General features: G+C 31.1%; 2 protein-coding genes and 1 long non-coding RNA gene across 5 annotated transcripts; all 3 read right to left on the bottom strand.

Moving 5' to 3' along the window:
* On the bottom strand, window positions 1-3,050 carry LOC107930828 (uncharacterized). Its single transcript, XM_016862573.2, has 4 exons — window positions 2,976-3,050; window positions 2,743-2,778; window positions 423-583; window positions 1-343 (listed from the first exon to the last, which is right to left on the bottom strand). The coding sequence occupies exons 3-4, from the start codon at window positions 573-575 to the stop codon at window positions 122-124; spliced, it is 375 nt and encodes a 124-aa protein (XP_016718062.1). The 5' UTR covers window positions 576-583; window positions 2,743-2,778; window positions 2,976-3,050; the 3' UTR covers window positions 1-121.
* Window positions 3,051-4,473: 1,423 nt separating this feature from the next.
* On the bottom strand, window positions 4,474-5,442 carry LOC121231930 (uncharacterized). The gene is made up of 2 exons (XR_005930178.1): window positions 5,296-5,442; window positions 4,474-5,099 (listed from the first exon to the last, which is right to left on the bottom strand). It is a non-coding gene; the product is annotated as an uncharacterized lncRNA (long non-coding RNA).
* Window positions 5,443-7,090: 1,648 nt separating this feature from the next.
* On the bottom strand, window positions 7,091-13,521 carry LOC107930800 (protein unc-13 homolog). Of its 3 annotated transcripts, none has more exons than XM_041117066.1 (6): window positions 13,318-13,521; window positions 11,897-12,374; window positions 9,870-10,748; window positions 9,200-9,655; window positions 8,306-8,495; window positions 7,091-8,159 (listed from the first exon to the last, which is right to left on the bottom strand). In XM_041117066.1, the coding sequence occupies exons 2-6, from the start codon at window positions 12,284-12,286 to the stop codon at window positions 7,234-7,236; spliced, it is 2,841 nt and encodes a 946-aa protein (XP_040973000.1). In that variant the 5' UTR covers window positions 12,287-12,374; window positions 13,318-13,521; the 3' UTR covers window positions 7,091-7,233. The 3 variants fall into 3 exon arrangements, with proteins under 3 accessions (XP_040973000.1, XP_040973001.1, XP_040972999.1); XM_041117067.1 differs by having other exon boundaries at window positions 11,897-12,353; XM_041117065.1 differs by lacking the exon at window positions 13,318-13,521 and having other exon boundaries at window positions 11,897-12,953.
* Window positions 13,522-23,649: the final 10,128 nt, after the last annotated feature.

Here is a 23,649-nt window from a genome sequence, read left to right as displayed (position 1 = left end):
TTAAAACAGTGTCGCCCATTCTTCCAATAAGGCAGGAGGAGGCAATTTAATTAAAGATGCGAAGCTTTTGGAATTCTTAATACAAAGGAGGGAAAATCAATACTACCATACTTGTCGCAAGTCATTCATAAACCAAGTAAAGCTCGCAGCAAGAGAAATCTAAATTGCAAATTCCAAAAAACCACAAGCAAAAATAAACCATTAACACATAGGTTAACTCTGCAAGCATGTGATCAGCCTCATCAAACACAAGCATCTTGAGATAACTCAAACCCAACAGTTGTGGTGACAAATCCAACTCAAACGTAAATGCCGATGTGTACGGTGCATCTCCTGATGCAATCTGAAAAGTCCAAACAAAAATATTACTCAAAATCTTAAATCTCTCGATCAAAATAAACTTTAGATTCAGGAAGGTATACGATTTTGATGTTGGAGTCTTCAGTTTCATCAAAGAACTTATTGCTATCGTCGATTGTTAAGTTCCGAATGTCGATTTCGGATACAATTTTTTCTTCCGATGTTGAGCAAGTGCTTCCCGGTGCATGGTCCTTTTCCTTAGAAATGGCGGGCATAGCTGAGTCTGCAGCAGTTTCAGGTAGGGGAATGCTAAATTGGCAGTAAATAATACAATTTTATTATTGCTTACATGTATCATTATAACATAAGAAACAAAACTAGTTGTTTAGGTGTTACTTGTTGTGTTGCTTAGTGATTATCTATGCCGGATTAGAGTGTGATTTTTAAAGATTATAAATTTATAATAGTTTGAAAAAAACTTAAACTTGTAATTAATTCTCACAACCAATTTGAATAAGATAGAAAATTATTGGTGGTACATTTGGCTTACTTTTAATTTTTTATTTTGCACTACACTATTTAATTTTGGAGTTGGGAGGATCGCCATTAGTGTAAGTTTTCTCAACATCTTTTTATATAATTAGTAAATGAAATGGAGATATTTTCATGTTAAACTTATTAAATACTAAAACTAGATTTGGAGGAAAGAAGTAACGGAAATAGAGTTAGGGAGATATGTAATCATAGACGATTGTTTTACTTCCATCTGTATGGCAAATTGACCGATGTAACATATCAATGCTATGATTTGAATAACCCTCCATCAAAACCTTTGATCATCTCACAATGCTTACTACTATTATTTATAGACTATCCCACATGTATTTTTTTTGTTGATTTTTTTTTATCGCTTCCATTTCTTTAAGTGTTTTCTTTTTATTAATACTTGTGTGTAATTGGGTAAGGTTATTGGGGTCGAAAAGAAAAATGTTTTCATGGTGGCTAAGGCAAACGTAGGAAGTCTTATAGGGTAGAGTTTAGTCAACCTTCGTATTGGCAAGGTCGATATATTTGCTCTTTCCATCGACGAGAACCTGCTTGTTGTTTGTTAATTTTTACGGAACAAACAATGAGCAGACTCTCGTCGGTGGAAAGAGCAAGTATATCGACCTTGCCAATACGAAGGTTGACTAAACTCTACCCTACAAGACTTCCTACATCTACCTTAATCATCATGAAAACATTTTTGTTTTCTACCCCAATAACCCTATCCGATTACACACAAGTATTAATAAAAAGGAAACACTTAAATAAATAGAAACGACCAAAAATAACAATCTAAACTTAAAAAAAAACATGCGGGATAGGCTAAAATTAATAGTCAAAAGCGTTACAAAATGACCAAAGTTGTAACGAAAGACTTTGATGCAGGGCTATTCAGATCATAACCTTAGTATGTTACATGGCGAATTTACCATACTAGCGGAAGAAAAAATAATCGTCTATGATTTCATATCTCCCTAGCTCCATTTCGGTTACTTCTTTCCTACTAACTTAGTTTTAGTGTTCAATAAGTTGTAACTGAAAACATCTCTATTTCATTTACCAATTATATAAAAAAAATGTTAAAAAAACTTACACAAATGGCCATACTCCAACTCCATAGATAGTGTAATGCAAAATAAAAAATGAAGTAATTCAAATGTAAGAATCAATAATTTTTCATATTATTCAAATACCTTAATGGAAATTAATTACAATTAAGTTTAATTTTCTTTCCAGAACTTTTATAAATTTATTGAGTCTTTAAAAAGATCATACTTGAATCCAACACCCATATCCATAATGAGAGCAGCATAGATAGTTAAGTATCAAAACAAGGATTAGCTAAACAATTAGTTTTTTTTTTCCTTATAAACGATACATGTAAACAATAACATTATATTATTTAATGTCAATTTAGCATCTGTTTTCTTCATTTGCCCATTATGTCAATCATTGAGCAAACAAACAAGTCAAACTTCATTATCTTAACTCAAATACCCCATTATCCATCAATTGGCTCATCAAATCAACTGTTAAAAAAGAACACAAAGTCCAAATTACAGTTTGAAGAAAAAAAATAACCAGAGCAACAATTTTGAGAAAAACAATACCAAAATACATTTGCAAATTTTGCGTTTAATGTTCTTTTGAGACATGAATATTACCCGTATGACTTAGAAATTCCTAATTTGGAGAAAGAGTGAGTGTAGGGACAAGAAATAAAAAATGAAAAAGAAAATTTTAAAATGCCCTAAAACAAGAAATTAAACCACGAATAAAAAACAAGAACCAGAGCAAAAATCTGGATAAAAAATACCAAAATACAGTAACCAACTTTGCTTTCATGTTCTTTCCAAACATTAAGATAAATATTACCAGTACGGACAAAAGCATTACCTGCGAATTCCTGATTTGGAGAAAGAATGAGTTTAGCTGCAAGAAATAAGAAATGAAAAAAAAAATTAAGAATGTGCTGAAACAAGAAATTAAACAACAGCTTAAAGAATAAAAAACAAGAATCAGAGCAACGATATGGAAAAAAGAAATACTAAAATACAGTAACCAACTTTGCTTTTCATGTTCCTTCGAAACATGAAGATGAATATTACCATTATGAACAAAAACATTACCCGGAAATTCTTGATTTGGAGAAAGAATGAGTGTAGATGAGTTGAGAAGAGAGAAACAGAGATTAATAGAAGAAGAAAAAGAGATGAGAATTGCATGCTAACTGCTCCCTGGCTGGTACAGTGACACCTGGGGGGGCTTTTCTTAAAATAACCCAAAATTTATTTGTTTAGTTAATTTTTATATGGTTAATTGAACTCAAATTCTATGGTCTTTTTCATAGGAAGTTAAGGATGTGGGTGCTGGACTGTCAGCTGCTGCTCTCTTGGCCATGGTAAATCATGCAAGAGATTTGTAGTATTATGAAGGTTCATTGATTATAATTATTGTATACTTAAGTTTCAAACAGCAGTGGTTGATATCATTTTATACTGTGCTTTGATACGTAAAACCTACCATTGTTTCATCAGTCCGAATATCTCGTATTACAGGTCTGTTACTGTCAACCTTTGAGTTCATATGTGGTTTCGGCCTGTGTTGTTCTTAGCACAAGCACTTCATCCCTTTAATTACATACATATTTACGGGTTTGTGGAAACTGAGGAGAAATTTAATTGCATACATATTTACAGGTTTGTGGAAACTGAGGAGAAAGGCTATGATATAGTTAGGCATACAGAAATTGGACAGAAACATTTTAAACTCACTCATTTTGAGGAGGTTAGATAATCCTAATTTTCATCTTATTCAATAGTGTCAAGTTTGCCTATAATATTTGACAAATAATTCCACCACGATCCTTGTGATTTTTCGGCCTAACTTTACAAAGGTTGTGACAAACATTTGGAATGAGAGAAATTTCCATCTTTTTTCCCTTTGCATGCCGATGTCTGCAAATTTCTATTACAGATGTGCTGCCACTCAGATTCTTTGGATTCAACTGGTTTGTTGCCAATGCAGTTATTCAAAACTCATCATTGGATGGTTCGGATATATAAACTAAAGCCTCCAAAGAACAGGATTCGAGGAAAGACAAAGAAATCAGAATTGGTACATATAATCGTTAGATTGTATTTGTCGTTATAAGCATGCGCAAACATACACAGATTAAGTGTCTTTCATTGATGTGCCAGGGAAATGCTAAATTGGCAGTAAATAATATAATGTTATTATTGCTTACATGTAGGACAATATAACTTCTAGATAAAAAACTAAATTTATTTTGGTAAGATTCTAGAATATAAAATAAAGAAATAGGATATTATTTAGAAGATTAGATATTCTAGATAAACATTTCAGCTATTAGATATTTGTAAAATTAATGGCAAGGATGTTGACATTTGTCAACAATCCAACAGCCACTAAACTCTATAAATAGGGGTAGAAGCTTTCATTCAAGTAAACGTGTGAAATTGAGAAATGTATCTCATATTGTAATTGTATTATGTATTAATAAAATTGTTCTTTTCTCTTGTAATTGTAAGTCTCAATTAAGCCTTACGTTTCTAAGCACTTAATGCACTTGGATTAGCTTTTATTAAGAACTAGAATCTGAAGGAGTAACTGTAAAACCACTTTGTATTAAGAACTTGCTGATCTTCCCGTACCATGTTCCCGAGCAATTTTTACGAAACAAACAATAAGTAGACTCTCATCGGTGGAAAGAATAAGTATATCGACCTTGTCAATGCAAAAGTCGACTAAACTTTACTCTACAAGACTTCCTACATCTGCCTTAGCCATCAAGAAAACATTTTTTTTTACTCCAATAACCCTAACATTTTTTTTTACTCCAATAACCCTACCCAATTACACACAAGTATTAATAAAAAGGAAACACCTAAGAAATGGAAGCCATCAAAAATAAAAATCAACCAGAAATTAAAAAAAAATCCTATGAGATAGACTATAAATAATAGCCGAAAGCGTTGCGAGATAACCAAAGGCTTTGATGGAGGACTATTCAAATCATAGCCTTGGTATGTTACATTGGCCAATCTGACATACCGATGGAAGCTTCATCATCTTAACAATTTCAACTCAAATACCAAATTATCATCTAATCAACGGCTAAAAGGAACACAATACCCAAATTATAGTGTGAAGAAAAACAAGAACGAGAATTATTACTAGTATAAATAAAGCATTACATGAGAATTCCTGATTTGGAGAAAGAGTGAGTGTAACTGCAAGAAAATAGAAATGAAAAAGAAAATTTAAGAATGTCTTGAAACAAGAAATTAAACAACAGTTTAAAGAATAAAAAACAAGAACCAGAGCAACGATATGGAAAAAAGAATACCAAACTACAGTAACGAACTTTGCTTTTCATGTTCTTTCAAACATGAAGATGAATATTACTGGTATGAACAAATGCATTACCTGGAAATTCCTTTTTTTAAAGAAAGAATGAGTGTAGCTACAAGAGATGAGTTGAGAAGAGAGAAATAGAGATTAATAGAAGAAGAAAAGAAACGCGAATTGCATGCTAACTGCTCCATGGCTGCTCCAATGCTGAGGGCATTTTTTTTAAATAACCTAACATTTTTAATTAATTATAAAAATATCCAACTTAAAAATAATGTAAGTAAATTACTTGATTTCTACTGTACTTGTTGGTGCGCCTGATACACCGCGGCACCAACTTACTTTTCCTTCAATCATGCATTAATCATTAAAAAAAACAAATTCTCCTATCTTGCATTGCCTAAAATAAGTACACCCTTGTTCTATCTTTTTTTGTCTTTGTTCCATTTTTGAAAGTATCGACTCTCGATTCTCAACCATATTTCTGCATTTAAAGTTAGAGATAAATCTTGAAACAATACATAAACTTGATTTCATAAATTATTAACGCAATTATTGATATAGCATCATTTTATGTTTATATATTGCATACTCAAATAATCATTATCTAAAACAAAAATAAATTGATGTATTTATTTCTTCAAATGTGTATGGTTGAGTCAAAATTAAAGTTTTATGTAAACATTTGATTCACAATCAAAGTTTCATGTATATAACTACACCAAATTAAAGTTTATATATCAAATTACACATTAAATCAAAATTTATGTATAATTTTAAGATTTGTCCATTCAAAGTCAAAACAATAAAGATTTTTTTTTTGGATTATTCAAATTAGTCACTAATCAAATTAATCTTTCTTCTTTCATCTCCTATAATAAAATTTTCAAATTTTACATCTGACTTTTATTGTAAAAATATTTCTTTTGTACTACTAACAAGACATAAACACAGTTGTGTATATTTAAAAATATTAATAATATATAGTTACCATAAATTATATTATTTTAAGGGGATTTTTATCATTTTATATATATATAAGAAATTTATATCCATATCTTTTTAGTTTTTTATATCTATACTTTACCATTGAATTAAAATTTCATTTGTTACTAAAATCAAATTTTTATAAAATAATTTTATTTTTCAATCGTATCATGAATATGACATAATTTAGTATATATGACATTATTTAAATAAAAAAAAAAGAGATATTCTTTATATTCTAAAAATTTTCATTAAGTTACGAGATTATTGCATATTTTAATGAGATTACTTTGTAAGTATATATATGTCCATTTCTACTCAGATATTTATACAATAAGCTTAATTAGTGGCTTAATGCTCTTCTATTGTGCTACTGTATATAAATGGCTTACCAATCTTCCTACGTTTTAATGCTACAGTCTGATCTTACCTTGGCTACATTTGGCTGTAAGCACCACGAAATTTCCTTTGCTTTTAACTGTTACGAAAATTTTCCTTTTTCTTTATATTCTATGTACATTACTATTAGCATCTTTCATCCTTGTCTAGGTTTAGAACATATAATTTAATATATACATTGTATATTATGTATTATTCTAGTTTAATTTTATATGTTCTAAATTATGTAATATATAAAAATAAAATAAAATATTCGAACTTTGAATATGAAAATTTAAACTCTATTCATATTTTAAATAATTTTTTTCTAGTCAAGTTTATATTTTAGATTTAATATTTTTATTCAAACTCTTGCTAATTTTAAATGGGATTTCAAGTTGCTAATTTTAAATGGGATTTCAAGTTTGATAGATAGCTTGTTTGTTGAATAGATTTACTCCATAGTAATAATTGAAAAAGAAACTACAGCTTGGGAGAAAAACGTTTGGAATTTTTTTTCTCTTCTTCATTTCATTCAGTAAGCAACATAATTTTCCATATACAGGCAGCTATATGAATCACTTGAAGCAGTTTACACCTAAGAACTTGCATCATTCGACTGTTCTTTTTCACCAGGAACAAAAAATGTTAAAGTCTCTTTGGCAAATGGTAAGTCTTCTTAAGGAACTTAGCTGCTGTTTCATCATTCCGATAACACAAAACGCGCAACACCGTATTCGGTTCCGTCGGACTCCACTGCCCGGTTGTCGGTGGCAACGGAAGCTTAGACTTAGCAGAAGAAGAAGCACAACTCTCTAATGTTACTTGTTTAAATTTCTCAATCAAGCTATCAGTATCAGTATTAAATAAAGGTAGAATATCTTTAACTTTAGTTGAAAATTGTTCTATTAACTCAGCAGGAAGTCCATCACCATTAGACCAAAACAAATCAGTCAAGAAATTAAAATCCTCATCTATGATTTCATAATCTTGCAGGGTAAAAGCACGAGGAGGGCCTCCAGCCAGTAAAACCATTAAGAAACCATCAAAAGAAACCTTCATCACTTCAGTTATAACTTGTGTTCTGACTTTATCATGTACAGTTATCGAAATGACCTCCAAGTAATGATCAAGCTCTTGTAGGAAAGGATCGATCCTTGTAGATGAAACTTCCCCTATATACAAACCGTCCCAAAAGAAATGACTTAGGTCTTGGAATATGACCTTATTTGCAGTTGCTTCACATAATTGTTGGATCCCTTCAACACATGCAGCAGCTGAAAGTTCAAATACTTTCTCCATCCGATCGGCAATATCTTGATTGGTTCCAGAATTGGAAAGATGGGTAATATCTCTTTTTGCTAATACATTCAATTCGTTTTGAATATAGTTTAGGGTATTAATACGACAACACATTTGGGGTGTTCCGAATGAGTCATTTTCATTGCCATTTACTGTCCCAGCTTGAGATTTCTTAGGAACTTTTTCTTTTTTCTTAAATACACTAGGAAGTTTGGACCGTCTAGAACATCTTGTTAAAGGTGGCATTGTGGGAACGTATGTACTTTGAGTCCCTGTAGACCAGAAGATAGTATATTCTCCTTTTAGTTTTATTCAATATTTGAGAGCGGTTCTGCTGTACGCAAGCACGAAAAAATGAAAACCAAAATTCCTAACCCTATACCAAAATTTCTAAATCATGCATTATGTAAATACGTACCACAGCCAAACTTTGCCATGGATATATAATGTTGAAGACAACTGTTAATCCCTGTGGCTAAATCTGGAAGCAAGGCAGAATGCGTTGTTATTGGTAACAAAAAGAATGCTTCAAAAGCTTCATCTACAATCCGCAAAACTTCAACAGCTGACAGTGCAAAGCGCTCTCTATTTGCCCGTGGATCCCATACCTACAAAGAGATAGACAATACACAATGCATAAAAAAAAGTCAGTAATTAGCAGCTGATGAATTGAGATTCAAGCCATACCTGAAACTTGCACTTGAATATTCAATACACCGGGTTATGATTTTGATCTCTTTACCATGTTTAAATTTAAATTTTAGTCTTTATATTATGAGATAAAGCAACAATTAATCTCTGAACTTAGTAACAATTAGTCTCAAGATTTGACAGCTTTTTCCAGTTTTGATCCATGTGACAATAAGACACTCTGATATTATATCATGTCATACCCTAAAAATATTAAGTGGGTGTAATACAATCTCTAAGTATCATGTCATTATAAGGACTAAAATTGAAAAAAGTTAACTAGTTCACAAACTAATGTAAACAAGAAAAATGTTGAGTGATCAAGTTGAAAAAAAATGTTAAGTTCAGAAGCTAAATGTTGCATTATTTGTTGTATTATTTAAACATCTTTCTATTTGTATAACATCATTAGTCTAAATAGTCAATTCCATTAATTGTTATGACTAAAATGCTTATTTATATTTATTTTTGTTTTAAAAAACACCCCTTATGCTGATAAGGATGTTTATAGAAAAATTCCAATCAGCATCTTAACGGTTAATAGTGTTAACTATTAGGAGGCTAAATCTCAAATTTAAGGATCAAAAACCCAGAATTGCACCATATTCAACCCATAAATTACCTCTTGTTGCAAGTTCCTATCAACCCATTCCTTCAATCTATCAGTTCTAGTCTTTATCCATGACTTGACCAAATTAGAAGTAACAGAGTCAGCCTCATAAGGAAGCATCTCTCTTATAATTGATTTCCCACCATCTTCACTATCCTCTGAATTCTCAACTGCAATTTGCACCAAATCTTTCTCCAACTTATCAGCACCTTTCATTACCTCCAATACATCTGGTGTTAATTCATCAATGCTTGAAACATATTGCTTTAGTTCATTCCCATAACATGAATGAAGTGTGGCTACTGCTACACCAGCTGCAAGTGGATGCCACCTTTTCAATATTGGACTGAATGTCTCTTTCTCTGTGAATGCTAGTGTACTGACATCTTCCGCTAGTTTAGCCATGAATGGAAGCTCATTTTGTTGACCTGTTGATGATGACTTGCTGGACTTTACCGTCTCCATTATCTGTCTAAATACATTATCAACAGATAGAACCTTGAGTCTTTCTTTCAAATAGAAATTGGTCAAATTTTATAAATATTAATTCTAATTAGACCAATTGATATAAATTATTACTTGTAACTTTAAGGAAAAAAAATTATATGACCTTTCTCATCTTATATTTTGCACATTGAGTTGCACGGACATAATTATAATGAAATAAATACTGGAAACTTGCCTGAACAAAAGCAGCACGTAACGATGACTTTATGTATGCATCAACCTTCTCTTGACCCACATCCATTTCGTTTCCTTCTATATGATCCTCATTTGAGATACCTTCTCCTCCTTCCATTATCTTCACCGACAGAACCGCCATCGAAACAACACACCCCATTGTCGACTCGGCGTTATCGCTTCGAAAATATCTGTGGTAACCAAGCAACCTTTTCTCAGCCCAACTCGAAATCGCACCCAAAGTAGAACTCAACATCCTACAATAATTCTCATCTCCTTTCATCGCCTTGGCATCATTTTCGACTTTGATCAATAGGTTATTGCCGGCACTCAATAAGTCGCCTTCAGCTTGATCCATCGTCGCGTAACGGTTAAATAGTATCCACAAGAAACAAAGGTTATGTAGCATTTGGTTCATTCCTAGGACTAACCATGTCTTTTTAATGAGCTCTAGGACTTCATCTAGCTCCTCGATGACCGATGTTTCGTCGTTGACATCGAAACAAGCTTCGAGTAGCATTTGGTAGATTTTAAGGTTCATTGGGAATCCATCTGCCCAGTGAGTACTGGTCTCGGAAACTGACCCGATATTGTTGCTTGTTCTACAAGCAAGTGATAAAACAACAGTACGGAGGGCTTGCATTGTTTCATTGTTTTTGCTGGTTTCCAAAGGCTTCTCCAATGCTCCGTCAATGATCCCTCGGAGCTGCTGAGGAGCAGTGTTTTCGTCATCGAGTGGCACTAGAGGATGCAAAAGGAGTCCGGCTTCGAGGAGCTTTAAATTTCTTCTTTGCCAAGCTTCATATTCTTCTTGGTTTGGAAAATCAGAAGGCTTGAGTTGCTGCAACATCTCAAGTGGTAACACCATTAACTCTATTTTCTGATACAAGAAACAAAGTGAATTAATCTGAAATCCCACTCGATCCAATCCACTTTGATAAAAAGAAAGCAACAACGAGACTATCAATTTATGTTCATTAGACCTATCATTTTTTATTCAGAATTCGAAAATTTAATTTAATTTATCTGAATTCATATTCGATTTGATTCAATTTAATCATAAAAAGTTAACAATTCTAACTTGTCTAACTTAAAATAAAAACTATTCAAATCCGAAATAATCCAAACTTAAAATGGCTCGCCTTGAAATGTCTTCAATCCAAAATTACATTAACCTAAAATAACCTGAAATAACCCTAACTTAAAATTGACTCAAGCTTGAAATATCGTCAAAATAATTTGAACCCAAAATAACTTGAAGATGTTAAAAATTAAATTAACTCGATCACAATTGATTAGACCCTCCCAATTTAGTATCCACAATTTAAAAGCATAACTCATAATTTTTCCTTAATAAAATTATAATATAGTGAAAGAAATTAATTGCACTAGACATCCTTAAATTATAGATTAAATTTTGAATTCATCTAAAACTTAAAAAATTTCAATTAAATCTTAAAGTTAAATTTTTGTTCCAATCAAGGCATTACATAGTCTAACAATAACCTTTAGGATTAAATGTGAGATTAGATTTGATGTGTTCAAAAATATTATTAATCTATATGTGTTTAGAAAAAGAATTGTGTGAGATTTAAATAGCTAAAGTTAACAACAATCAAAAGTATTTGATTAAAACGGAACTTGAGTTAAAAAATTCAATCATTATTTTAATAATTAGATTGGATCTGTTGGACTAGGAACCAGTCAAGATATTAGTTCAAATAGAGTTAAAAATTAATTGATTCATGAACTAGTTGAATCGATTTTATAATTTAAATTTACAATATTTATGATTTTTTAATAATTTATTTGATTTAAACTAAACAGGCTGGACAAACCGATTGAATCAGGAACACAGATGGTTTGACCAATTCGACAACCAATCCAATTCCAAAAACAGTTAATTCAATTGGAACAATAGATGTTTAGGACCAATTTAAAATTTAGTTAATATCTTGAGGATGTTTAACGCAATTAACCAAAAAAAAAAAGAAACCGTTAATACAATTTTTTTTTTCTTTAACGAACCTGATCAGCGGCTACTTTGGAAAGAGCTTTTCTAACTCGGGAATCCATTTGCTCTGAAACTCGCATTTGAACTCGCATCGTTTCCCCAATCGTACTCACCTTTTTGACTCGTTCCGACTCGGCCTTCTCACTCGCTTTCTTCCTCCTTGATCTCAATCCCAATGCCTTCTTCACTTTACTCGCCGCCCTTGACGTCAACGTCTGCGGTGTCGCGGCCGCCCTTTCCGAATTCTTTTCCGAATCCGACGCGTAAGTCGACGATTTCCCGCCTGAACTCAGACGCGCTCCGACGAGGATCTCATAAGCCGTCTCTCGGAGCTCCGAGTCCGATAAATTCGTCGCCAATTCCCCAAAGGGACTCGTAAGGGGTTCAGTACATTCACTAGGCATTGCCGCCGTTACCGCCGCTACCGCCGCCGCCGTCGTTTTATGATGATGGTGATGTCGTTTTACTTTCCTGTAAGTTATGCTCTTTAATCTACTCCACATATTAATTAAATAAATAAAGTAAGTAAGTAAAAGAATTATTTCATTAATATCGACATGTTAATTGAAGGTGTTTTATAGTGGGAGTGATTAGTGATTAATGCACTGTTTTTTTGGATTAAAATGTATAAAAAAAAAAACCTTGCTTGTATATAAAGGAAATCAAAATGAAAGTTCTGGGAATTTCATCAAACAGAAAATTAAAGTTCTAAAATATGAAAACCGACAGATTTTCGAACAGTTTAAATTGGATATGAAGGAATTAAGGGAAATGATGGTGATGTCTTTCTCTAGGTGGAAGATTTTCTTTCTCATTTTCTCGCTCGTAGTGTTAATTTTCCTCCTATCCAAACAAGATACAAAGTCTCAAAATTCAACAAATTTCCAGTCTTTTTAAATTCATTCAGTTTAAAAATTCTATAATTGAATTCTGACTAAATTTAAAGTCGAATCAAGTCATACACTTAAATGAAAACAAAAATTTTTCTAACATTATTTTCTTCATTCACAAAACTCGAACTTAAAATCTTATATAATATACATTTAAACTTCTTACGAACCTCACCATTCTATTAGATGGTTTGATTAGAGTTATGCCCCTTATTTTCATAACCCTGATTGTTTTTATTTATATGATTTCGTCCTTGGAAAGCCATCATTGGGGATATATATGTTTATCTGCATACATACACATAATTGGCATGATTTGAAGGCCTTGGCTCTATATAAAAAAACTATTTGCTGGTATAATGCAACCCATCGAGATGTTGACGTTACAAAATTGACATCAAACATATTAAAATATCCAAATGAATAAAAATTAAATTGAAAAAACTTTCGATAAGATTGAATATGGAGTTGAATATTTTTCCAAAACTTTTTTTTTATCAAAATATTCAACCACAAGCCATTGATAAAATCATAAGAAAAATTACCTGTTATTTTCTTGAATTATCGAAGATTAAATGTACGTTGAGACTTTCAATTCTGATGCTTAACGATGATCATATAATAAATTTTCTTTAAGTATTGTTGTTGTGGTTGAAAAAAGAATTCTCGTAAACAAATTAAAAAGAAAACAAAATGAGAGAAAATGGGGGATGAGAAAGAAGATGGGAAGTTGGGAGAAAATTGAGAGAAAATTCTTGCAACGTTAGTTTTACGGGTTTACATTTTGTTTTTGTTTTTTTTTTTTCTAAAATAAATTAAATGTACAATTTTTGACATGTTGTTGACTAATAATCAACCTAATTAATTTAATTAAAATAAAATAATTAACTGTCAAATTGAATTGAATTTGCTTCACTTACCTTTGATATAAAAAGATAAATGAAATTTTGGGTAAAAGTATCATAGAAGTCCTTGTACTAGAAGTTAGATTATATTTTGTTTCTTTTACTAAAAAAATAGACAAATTAGTCCCTGTACATTAGATTAAAGAGAGTAAATCGGTCATTCTTGTTAAAAATTTTATCTATTTCTGATGTTAAAAACTGTCGTGGTTGATGGAATAATTAGACTGTTACATGTGACATACCATGTGCATCTCATACTGATGTACAAAGAGTAGTTTTTAACAATAAAAATGAATCAAATTTTTAACAGAAGGACCAATTTGTTCATTGATCTAACATATAGAGACTAATTTACCTATTTTTTTTAGTGGAGAAAACAAAATGCAATCTAACTCCTAGTAGAAGGGTCTAATATTTTTACCAAAACCTTGTAAAAGTTGAAAACTAAATTCGTTATTATACCAATTTACAATTGAAACAAAATGTTAAAAACACATCATTTGATAGATTCAAACTCTGGCAAAGAAACCCTATATACTTAGCAACATTTACATTTTAAAGCATATTTTAAAAAATCTATAAAGATAATGATAAATGTAGCCCTTGATGTTTATAGTTTTTGTTAATTTGATTTTTATTCTTTTTTTTTAGTTAAATTTGGCATTCAACCTTTTAAGAAGAGTCAAATTTGACATCAACTTTTCAAAAAAAATAATGAAATTGTTGTTTTTTAATGAAAATGTTAAACTTTTAAACTTCATGCCTTTTTTTTTAAATTTTAATTCTTTTGTACTTTATAATTTTAAATTATTTTTTGACATAGTATATAAGATAAATAGTGTCATGTCAGCATAATACATACATAGACGGTCACACGGGTTACCCCACCAACTACGTTAAAGTTCTTGTTTTACTTAGCATTTCTATTAGAAAAATACGATTTGATTATTTTTTGAAAGGTTAATGGTTAAACTTAATTAAAAAGAATAATGGTCAAATTGATAAAATATATATAAACTTTAAGAAATAAATTTATCTGTTATCTTTTTTGAAACTTTTGTAGGTTCTAATATTATGGGCCTGCATGCAAGGTTCTAAAACGACCAACGTGACCAAAATTTGAAGCAAATTTTCGCCCTCCCTTTGAGAACCAACAACAAAGCCCACATGTGTGTGTATATATATATATATAACAACTTTGTTAATATAAATTTAAATAATTAAAAAATAAATTTTCTTATCTCAAGTTAAAATGACTTGCCTAGCCCTAAGTTGGACTTGGATTGAGCTAAAACATAATAAAAAAAAATTATCTCGAGTTAATTAGGCTCAATCCAAATTCAATTTAAATAATTAAAAAAATAAATTTAAATTTAATTATGAATATATAAATATTAATATAAAAATATATTTTTTATTTTTTATTAATATTGTCAATAATGAAACAAGCTTATAGGTTGGGCAAGCCTGAAAATAGGCCTAGGCTTAAAAATCTTTTTAGAATTGAATTGCAGTTTGATTGATGGTCGAATTTGTTATATTGGTAATTTTTAATTTAATTAATTTAATTGTTGGTTTAATTTTAATTAAATAAATTATTAAAATATATAAAAATTATAAAATTAAATTCAATCAATTCATAATGATTTATAAATTAATAGATATATTTCGTTATTTTAAATTTATACCGATGAATTTAATCCAATTTCAACAACCGTCCTTAAGAAGAAAAAGACATTACAATGTTAAAAGAATAGTTCAGATTCCCAAACATTTATGAAGTGAAAAAAAAAGAAGTAATAATTTCACTTGAATGATGTTTGTTTGTCTTGTATTTACTAAGAAAAAGAAAACAGTTTCATCTGCCATTGCCATACAATTGCAGCTTTGTCTGATTTTCACATGTGATAATCCATCACTAGATGAACTGAAAGAAATAACCTAATTGATAGGTCCTCACATAAATGCATAAGTTACATATATTTTTCGAATTTGAAATTTCTAATTAGACGATAGTTATTAAATTCTGTTATTTTAAAAATTTTATTATTATATAAATTAAATATGATTAAATTAGAGAATAAAAATTAAATTCGTAATTTATACATAGTAAGGGGCTAGTAGCAATATTTAATATAAATAGATTTATGGTTTGGATTAAGAGTAAAATTTTAAAATTCGATAAAAATATGAACTAAAATGAATTAAAGTAAAATACAGAGACTAAATTTATAACGTACGCATAATACAAGATTTAATAATAGAAATTGTCCAAATAATCACTAAAAAAATCAAATTTTATTTATTTTTAACTAGGACTAAATTGCTCAATTTTTATGTCATTTGAAAAGATACATTTTAAGTCTTACCACCATTTATAATTTTCTCATCTCTATACGATGAGTATTAATAATAATTATTCATAATATTAATATTTTTCGTTAATTATATTTTTTTCTTCTTATAATAGTAAATTCATCTTTTAAAATTTATATATTTTGTCAATTTTATTTTGATTTATAATTTTAATCGAAATATTTATACAAAGTATATAAACATTAAGAGCAAAATTTGTTATTATACCTATCAAAATATGTACAATTAATATAAAACATTAATGTCATGATTAATTGTCATGAACTGCTAACTATCAAAATTCATAAGATCTCCAATTTGCTTGGAAAGGTCCTTTTACACCAAAAAAAAGGTTAAAATATGTTATAAGTCCTTGTAGTCTTTGTAAATTTAAAGTTTAGCCTCTATACTTTTGTAACAGCCCAATTTTCAGTAGTGTCAGAACAGTGATTTGAGATCACTAAATTCGATGAAGAAGTTAGAAATATTTTTGAATTAGTGAATTTTGTGATTTAAAAGAAATTATTAGGTAAATTGGGTCGAAAACGAGGTATCGAGACCTCGATATTATAAACTGAGCCGTAAATATTTTTATAAATATTTACGGAGTGTCAATAGGATAATATTAAAGTTTCGTTAAGAAATTTTAATGTTTCGATAGTTAATTATGAAAAAGAATTAAATTGCAATAGGGATAAAAGTTTAATTATAGATTAAAGAAAAGTTAAAAGGACCAAATAGGCAATTATGCCTTTTTCCAAAGTTGAGGCGGCATAAGTATAAAAATCTGAGATTTTTATGTGTTAAAAAAATATTATATTATAGTAATGATTATGTTTTTATATTATATTATCATTAATATATTATATTATATTATATATATACATAAAACAAAAGAAAGAATAGAAAAAAAAAGAAAGAAAAGAAACAGAATAGAAGAGACGAAACAGAGAAAGAAACAGAGAGCAAAACGGGCAGAGAAGGAAGGAAAGAAAGAAAGAAAGAAAGAAAAAGAAAAAGGGAAATTTAAGGTTTTAAGGTTCCAAGCTCAATTGGTAAGTCAAATTAAGTCTTTTTCTTATAATTTTTGAGTTTTTGGAATCCTGGAGATAAATACTACTTGATTTATGTTGATATTTTGAAAGTTAGTAGATTGTTAGACATGAGTTATGTTGAATTAATTGATGAACTAGAGGTTAAAATGATTGAATTTTAAGTTAGAAGTTAGTAAAAGATTGATTTGTAAAATAAAATATAAGTTTGAATTGATAGGGATTAAATTGAAAGAATCCCGAAATTAGGGATTTATGGGGAAATTGAAGAATTAAACTGAGTTTATAGTAAGAATTAAGAGAGAATATAGAGTTAGAATGCAAAAATAAAATTAGTATTGATAAGAGATTAAATTAGAATTTGATGTTGCCATAGAAGGAAAAAATGTTCAGAATGTTATAAAACATAAGAATAAGAGATGAAGTTTAATTTCCGAGCCTTGGGGCAAAATTATAATTTTCAAAAAGTTAGAGTCGAGGGCTATTTTAATAAATTTGAATATTAAATAAGTTAAATTTGCTATTATAGATCAAGAAGAACGAAATTCGGGAGTAGATCGGGGAAAAGAAAAAGTAAAGGACTAAATTGTAAAGTTTAGTCACATTTTGTATCAAGGTAAGTTTACAGTAAATAAATGCAATATTCTTTTATTTTACATTATTATTGTCAATTTCCAGCATTTATATACTTATGTTATGAAAATATGTAAAGTCGAATTTAAGGTGAAGTGACAGAGGAAAAGTGTTAGAAAGCTCCGGTTGAACCCTAGGAATGTTAGGATATTAGGGTTGACAGGACAGAACAGAAATGAGCCATGTAAGTCCATATTAGAAATATGGCTTTGGAGACAGGATTGAGCCATGTAAGTCCATATTATATATGGCATTGGAGACAGGAATAATTCATGTAAGTCCATGTCAAAGACATGGCATTGGCAGGATATTGATAGACAGGAACGACCCTAGTATCCTTAGTATTCCGAATGGTTCAACGGGTCAGAATACGAGTTAAATTACAGTGAATTAACAGCAAAGGAAAAGTAGATTATATTTATGAAAACGGAAAGGTCAGGTAAGAAAGAAGGTAAGGGAATAAAGAAGAAGATAGAAATTGAGAAGTAAAGAAATTTATGATGTTAGATGATATTATGCATAATTATCCATTATGTTGAATGTTGTGATTTATTTGCTTGTAAGCTTACTAAGCCTAGTGCTTAATCTCTTTATTTTCTTCTTCTTATAGTACTTATCTAGCCACTTGGGGATCGAAGGAAACGTCGGAGGCCGATCACACTATCAAAGAAATAACTCGGTATAATTAGACGTTTTGTTTTGTGTATGGCATGTATAGAAACTTAGCTACTTTGGTATAATATGAATAATGAGTGATGTGTAAGTAGTTGATGATGTATGGTTATTAAAATGATTAAGGATGAAGGTGTTTGTTGTGATGAAAGATTAGGTGATAAATTATGCATGGAAATCATAAAAGGATAAAATTTTGCAAAGAAACAGAATTCAGGCAGCACAGTGACGTGAATTTGAAAAATCACCCAAGATAGTATAAATTGAATTAGAGCGTGAATGATATATGGAATTAAAGCTTGTTGAGTCTATTTTCATGGAAAAATAACGGTGTAGGAAAAAGAAATTTATATTTTAAGATATGTGAATTTTAGTAAGATAGGGTCAGAACTAATTTTGGAGTCCCCTAATCTGAGTTTAGAAAATAATTACAAATTGTACAAAAATGGTTATGAGTTGAAATTTACATGCTTAGATTCCTTAATGATTCTATTTTCTATAGAAACAAGTAAGAACTTCATATGAAAATCCTATAGCGAGAAAACTTATTTTTAGTGACTAGAGGTCAGGGCAGTCTGGTGGTGACACAGGGGAGACTTTAACTAATAAACTGTACTAATTTGCTGAACAAAAAATTCTAAAAATTTTATGGTGAGTAGATATATGAGTCTAGTTTCAGGGAAAATTTACGGGATTAAATTTCGAGTTCTTTAGCTCAAGTTATAATTAATTTAGTAACTGCTGCGCGACTAGACAGATTTGCTGCGAATAATGAAATAAATTTTCAAACCTAGTTTTTATGCTCCGAACTGGTAAGATAAGCCAAGTAATGCCTCGTGCTCGACTCCAGAAACGGTCTCGGGTAAGGGGTGTTACATTTATTGGTATCAGAGCAGGTTTAGTCGGTTCTCGGAACAGTTAGTGTGAGAAAAAGTCTAGCTATACATTCCATACTTGTATTTTGATAGTGTGACGACTCCTGACAATTTTTTTTAATAAACATTTTGTTTTATAGTAATGGATCCCGGGCGAGCTGGTGATGATGATGTAGAAAGTAATGCGCCTGCTTCCACAGAAGGGGCAGCGCCATCTGAGAATAGGCCAGTAATAGTTGATCAGGGAGGAGTGACTCGAGAAGCTCTCTTCCGAGCTTTGAATGATTTGTTTGCCGAGTTCGTTCGTACGAATCCGGCAGTTAGACCTCCACCCCCTCATGATTCTCAGGCTACCCATGCAGCTCAAGCTTCCCTAGTCACAGGTACAATGGTAAGAGAAAAGCCACCAGTTGATAGAATCAGGAAACAAGGGGCAGAAGAGTTCCGAGCAACAAAAGATGATGATGCAGAAAGAGCAGAATTTTGGTTAGAAAATACTATCAGAGTCTTTGACGAATTATCTTGTACACCCGAGGAGTGTATGAAATGTGTAGTATCACTTCTTAGAGACTCAGCCTACTACTGGTGGAAGACACTTGTATCAGTTGTACCGAAAGAGAGGGTCACTTGGGATTTCTTTCAGGAAGAATTTCGTAAAAAGTACATCAGTCAGAGGTTTATTGACCAGAAAAGAAAGGAATTCCTGGAATTGAAACAAAGCAATAGGACGGTGACCGAGTATGAGCGTGAATTTGTCAGGCTCAGTAAATATGCTCAAGAATGTGTGTCCACAGAGGCTATCATGTGTAGAAGGTTTGAGGATGGGTTAAATGATGATATCCGACTGTCAGTGGGTGTCCTAGAAATAAAAGAGTTCGTTATTTTAGTTGAGAGAGCCTGTAAGGCAGAGGAGCTATTAAAAAGAAAAGGCAAAGTTGAGACAGAGACACAAGATACAAAGAAGAGACAGATGAGCAGATCATTTCAGGCTACATCCAAGAGGCCCAAAGAGTTTTCTACCAGATTTAGCTTTTCGGCAGGGCAATCTAGTCAGAATAGAGGTAGCAAATTTAAGGATCCGAAGGCTCAGACCACATCGATTACGAGTGTAGGTAATGTCAGACAGGGTAGATCAGGGTGTCCACGGTGTGGTAGACTTCATTATGGTCCTTGTCGGGCAGGCGAAAATGTTTGCTATAAATGTGGTGCTCCAGATCATTTTGTACGAGAATGTCCAGAAATGGCTAACCGAGAGGTAACACAGAGTGCTAGATTCGGAAATGCTCCTACTAGAGGCAGATCACCGAGGCAACTAGGAGTAGGAGCAAGTAACAGAGGTACCTCTGGAGATTCAATTGTGAGACCAGATGTTAGAGCCCCTGCAAGGACTTATGCTATTCGTGCACGCGAAGAGGCATCCTCCCCCGATGTGATTACGGGTACATTTTCTCTACATGATATTAATGTCATTGCTCTGATTGATCCGGGTTCGACTCATTCTTATGTTTGTATGAAATTGATGCCTAGTATAAGTATGCCTATAGAATCTACAAAATTTGTGATTAAAGTATCAAATCCATTAGGCAAGCATGTATTAGTAGATAAAGTATGTAGAAATTGTCCTTTAATGATTAGAGGCTACTGTTTTCCGGCTGATCTCATGCTATTGCCATTTGATGAGTTTGATGTGATTCTTGGTATGGTGAAAGGTGCCGGATATTTACCGATCATAAAAGCTTGAAATACTTGATGACTCAAAAAGACTTGAATTTGAGGCAAAGAAGATGGTTAGAATTGCTTAAAGATTATGAGTTAGTGGTTGATTATCACCCAGGTAAGGCAAATGTAGTTGCTGACGCTTTAAGCAGGAAACTTTTATTTACATTGCAAGCTTTGAATACCAATTTAGCCATGTTAGATGATAGTTCTATTTTAGCTGAATTTAGAGCTAAACCGGTATTTCTTGAAGAGATTTGTGAAGCTCAGAAAGATGATAATGAGTTACAAGCTAAAAGAGTTCAATGTGAGTCAGGCATAGAATCAGATTTGTGGATTGGTTCTGATGGTTGTTTGATGTTTAGAGACAGAATTTGTGTACCAAAGAATGATGAGCTTATTCGAAAGATTTTACAGGAAGCACATAACAGTTCTTTATCTATTCATCCAGGCAGTACAAAAATGTATAATGATTTGAAGAAATTGTATTGGTGGGTAGGAATGAAAAGAGATATTTCAGAGTTTGTTTCTAGATGCTTGATTTGTCAATAGGTAAAGGCCGAACATCAGGTACCCTCAGGATTATTGCAACCTGTGCTAGTTCCGGAATGGAAATGGGACAGAGTTACTATGGATTTTGTGACAGGATTGCCGTTAACACTGAAAAAGAAAGATGCAGTATGGGTTGTGATTGATAAGCTAACTAAGTCGGCTCATTTTATCCCAATCCGTATGGATTATTCACTTGACAAGTTGGCCGAGTTATACATTTCAGAGATAGTTAGACTACATGGAGTGCATTATTGATGTTGAAGTATTGTTCTATCTATATGGTTGGAACGTCAGTTCTATTATGGCATTATGGTTTTTAATCTATCTGATGGTTGTGGCTTCGGTATAGTTTAAAGCTTCGATGTTAATGATTGAAATATTTTTATTATATATAATTCCTTTCTAGTTTTCATGAAAGGGGTTGACATCGGCAAAAGTGTAGATGGAGGAAGATTGAGCTCAAACTTGTATTTTGGTTTTCACTTCTCAGGTAATTCTGAAATTATGTCAACAAGTCAATAATGGAATGTCAAAATTCGTTTGAGTTAAATGCTATTTGTGGAAATTTTCGATTGGTGTTCCGAGAGGATTATGATATATGGTATATCTGGATTGTTTTGACAACAAGAAGATTGGATTATTCTGAAATGTTATTATCTGATAGATAAAATCGACTCAGTTGTTTTAATCAGAGTGGGTTATTCATTGAAAAGTTAATTGAGTTATAATCAGTGATGGAATCAGTACATCTTGGGTCTCCACAATGGGTTTAAATTATCCGTTTTCTTATCGCTGGATGGGTTTCCAAGATCTTCGTTCAAAGGTATTAAATAAGATAATTCGGGTTTCTCAGTTATGTTTCGACAGACAATTACTGGACATTTCTTGGTAGTCATACTACTAGTGAAAAAGTGATGGCAAGAAAACATCAGAGCTGCTCAGTTAAGTTCAGGCATAGTATCAATTTCTAAAATGAGTTTTGGTATGAGTTCGGAAGTGATATGAGTTATGATTAATTTTTATGGACTTCGATTGAAAGGGGTGAAGAAAGATTTGACTTAATAGCTTGTATCAGGTGAGAAATTTCGAGGACGAAATTTTTTTTAAGGGGGGGAGAGTTGTAACAGCCCAATTTTCAGTAGTGTCAGAACAGTGATTTGAGATCACTAAATTCGATGAAGAAGTTAGAAATATTTTTGAATTAGTGAATTTTGTGATTTAAAAGAAATTATTAGGTAAATTGGGTCGAAAACGAGGTATCGAGACCTCGATATTATAAACTGAGCCGTAAATATTTTTATAAATATTTACGGAGTGTCAATAGGATAATATTAAAGTTTCGTTAAGAAATTTTAATGTTTCGATAGTTAATTATGAAAAAGGATTAAATTGCAATAGGGATAAAAGTTTAATTATAGATTAAAGAAAAGTTAAAAGGACCAAATAGGCAATTATGCCTTTTTCCAAAGTTGAGGCGGCATAAGTATAAAAATCTGAGATTTTTATGTGTTAAAAAAATATTATATTATAGTAATGATTATGTTTTATATTATATTATCATTAATATATTATATTATATTATATATATACATAAAACAAAAGAAAGAATAGAAAAAGAAAGAAAGAAAAGAAACAGAATAGAAGAGACGAAACAGAGAAAGAAACAGAGAGCAAAACGGGCAGAGAAGGAAGGAAAGAAAGAAAGAAAGAAAGAAAAAGAAAAAGGGAAATTTAAGGTTTTAAGGTTCCAAGCTCAATTGGTAAGTCAAATTAAGTCTTTTTCTTATAATTTTTGAGTTTTTGGAATCCTAGAGATAAATACTACTTGATTTATGTTGATATTTTGAAAGTTAGTAGATTGTTAGACATGAGTTATGTTGAATTAATTGATGAACTAGAGGTTAAAATGATTGAATTTAAGTTAGAAGTTAGTAAAAGATTGATTTGTAAAATAAAATATAAGTTTTGAATTGATAGGGATTAAATTGAAAGAATCCCGAAATTAGGGATTTATGGGGAAATTGAAGAATTAAACTGAGTTTATAGTAAGAATTAAGAGAGAATATAGAGTTAGAATGCAAAAATAAAATTAGTATTGATAAGAGATTAAATTAGAA

The sequence above is a fragment of the Gossypium hirsutum genome, chromosome A07 (genome assembly GCF_007990345.1).
Source record: "Gossypium hirsutum isolate 1008001.06 chromosome A07, Gossypium_hirsutum_v2.1, whole genome shotgun sequence".
NCBI lineage: Eukaryota > Viridiplantae > Streptophyta > Magnoliopsida > Malvales > Malvaceae > Gossypium > Gossypium hirsutum.
Note: the sequence above shows the minus strand (reverse complement) of the source record. Positions and strands in the feature narration are given on the sequence as shown.

Excerpts from the sequence above, each read along its gene's own strand:
- LOC107930800 (XM_041117065.1), bottom strand. The coding sequence starts at position 12,385 with ATGTGGAGTAGATTAAAGAGCATAACTTACAGGAAAGTAAAACGACAT. Across the intron at positions 9,656-9,869 it reads TACGTGCTGCTTTTGTTCAG|ATAATGGAGACGGTAAAGTC; the intron begins GCAAGTTTCCAG and ends GTATTTAGACAG. Across the intron at positions 8,160-8,305 it reads CATGGCAAAGTTTGGCTGTG|GGACTCAAAGTACATACGTT; the intron begins GTACGTATTTAC and ends TCTGGTCTACAG.
- LOC107930828 (XM_016862573.2), bottom strand. The coding sequence starts at position 575 with ATGCCCGCCATTTCTAAGGAAAAGGACCATGCACCGGGAAGCACTTGC. Across the intron at positions 344-422 it reads AAGACTCCAACATCAAAATC|ATTGCATCAGGAGATGCACC; the intron begins GTATACCTTCCT and ends TGGACTTTTCAG.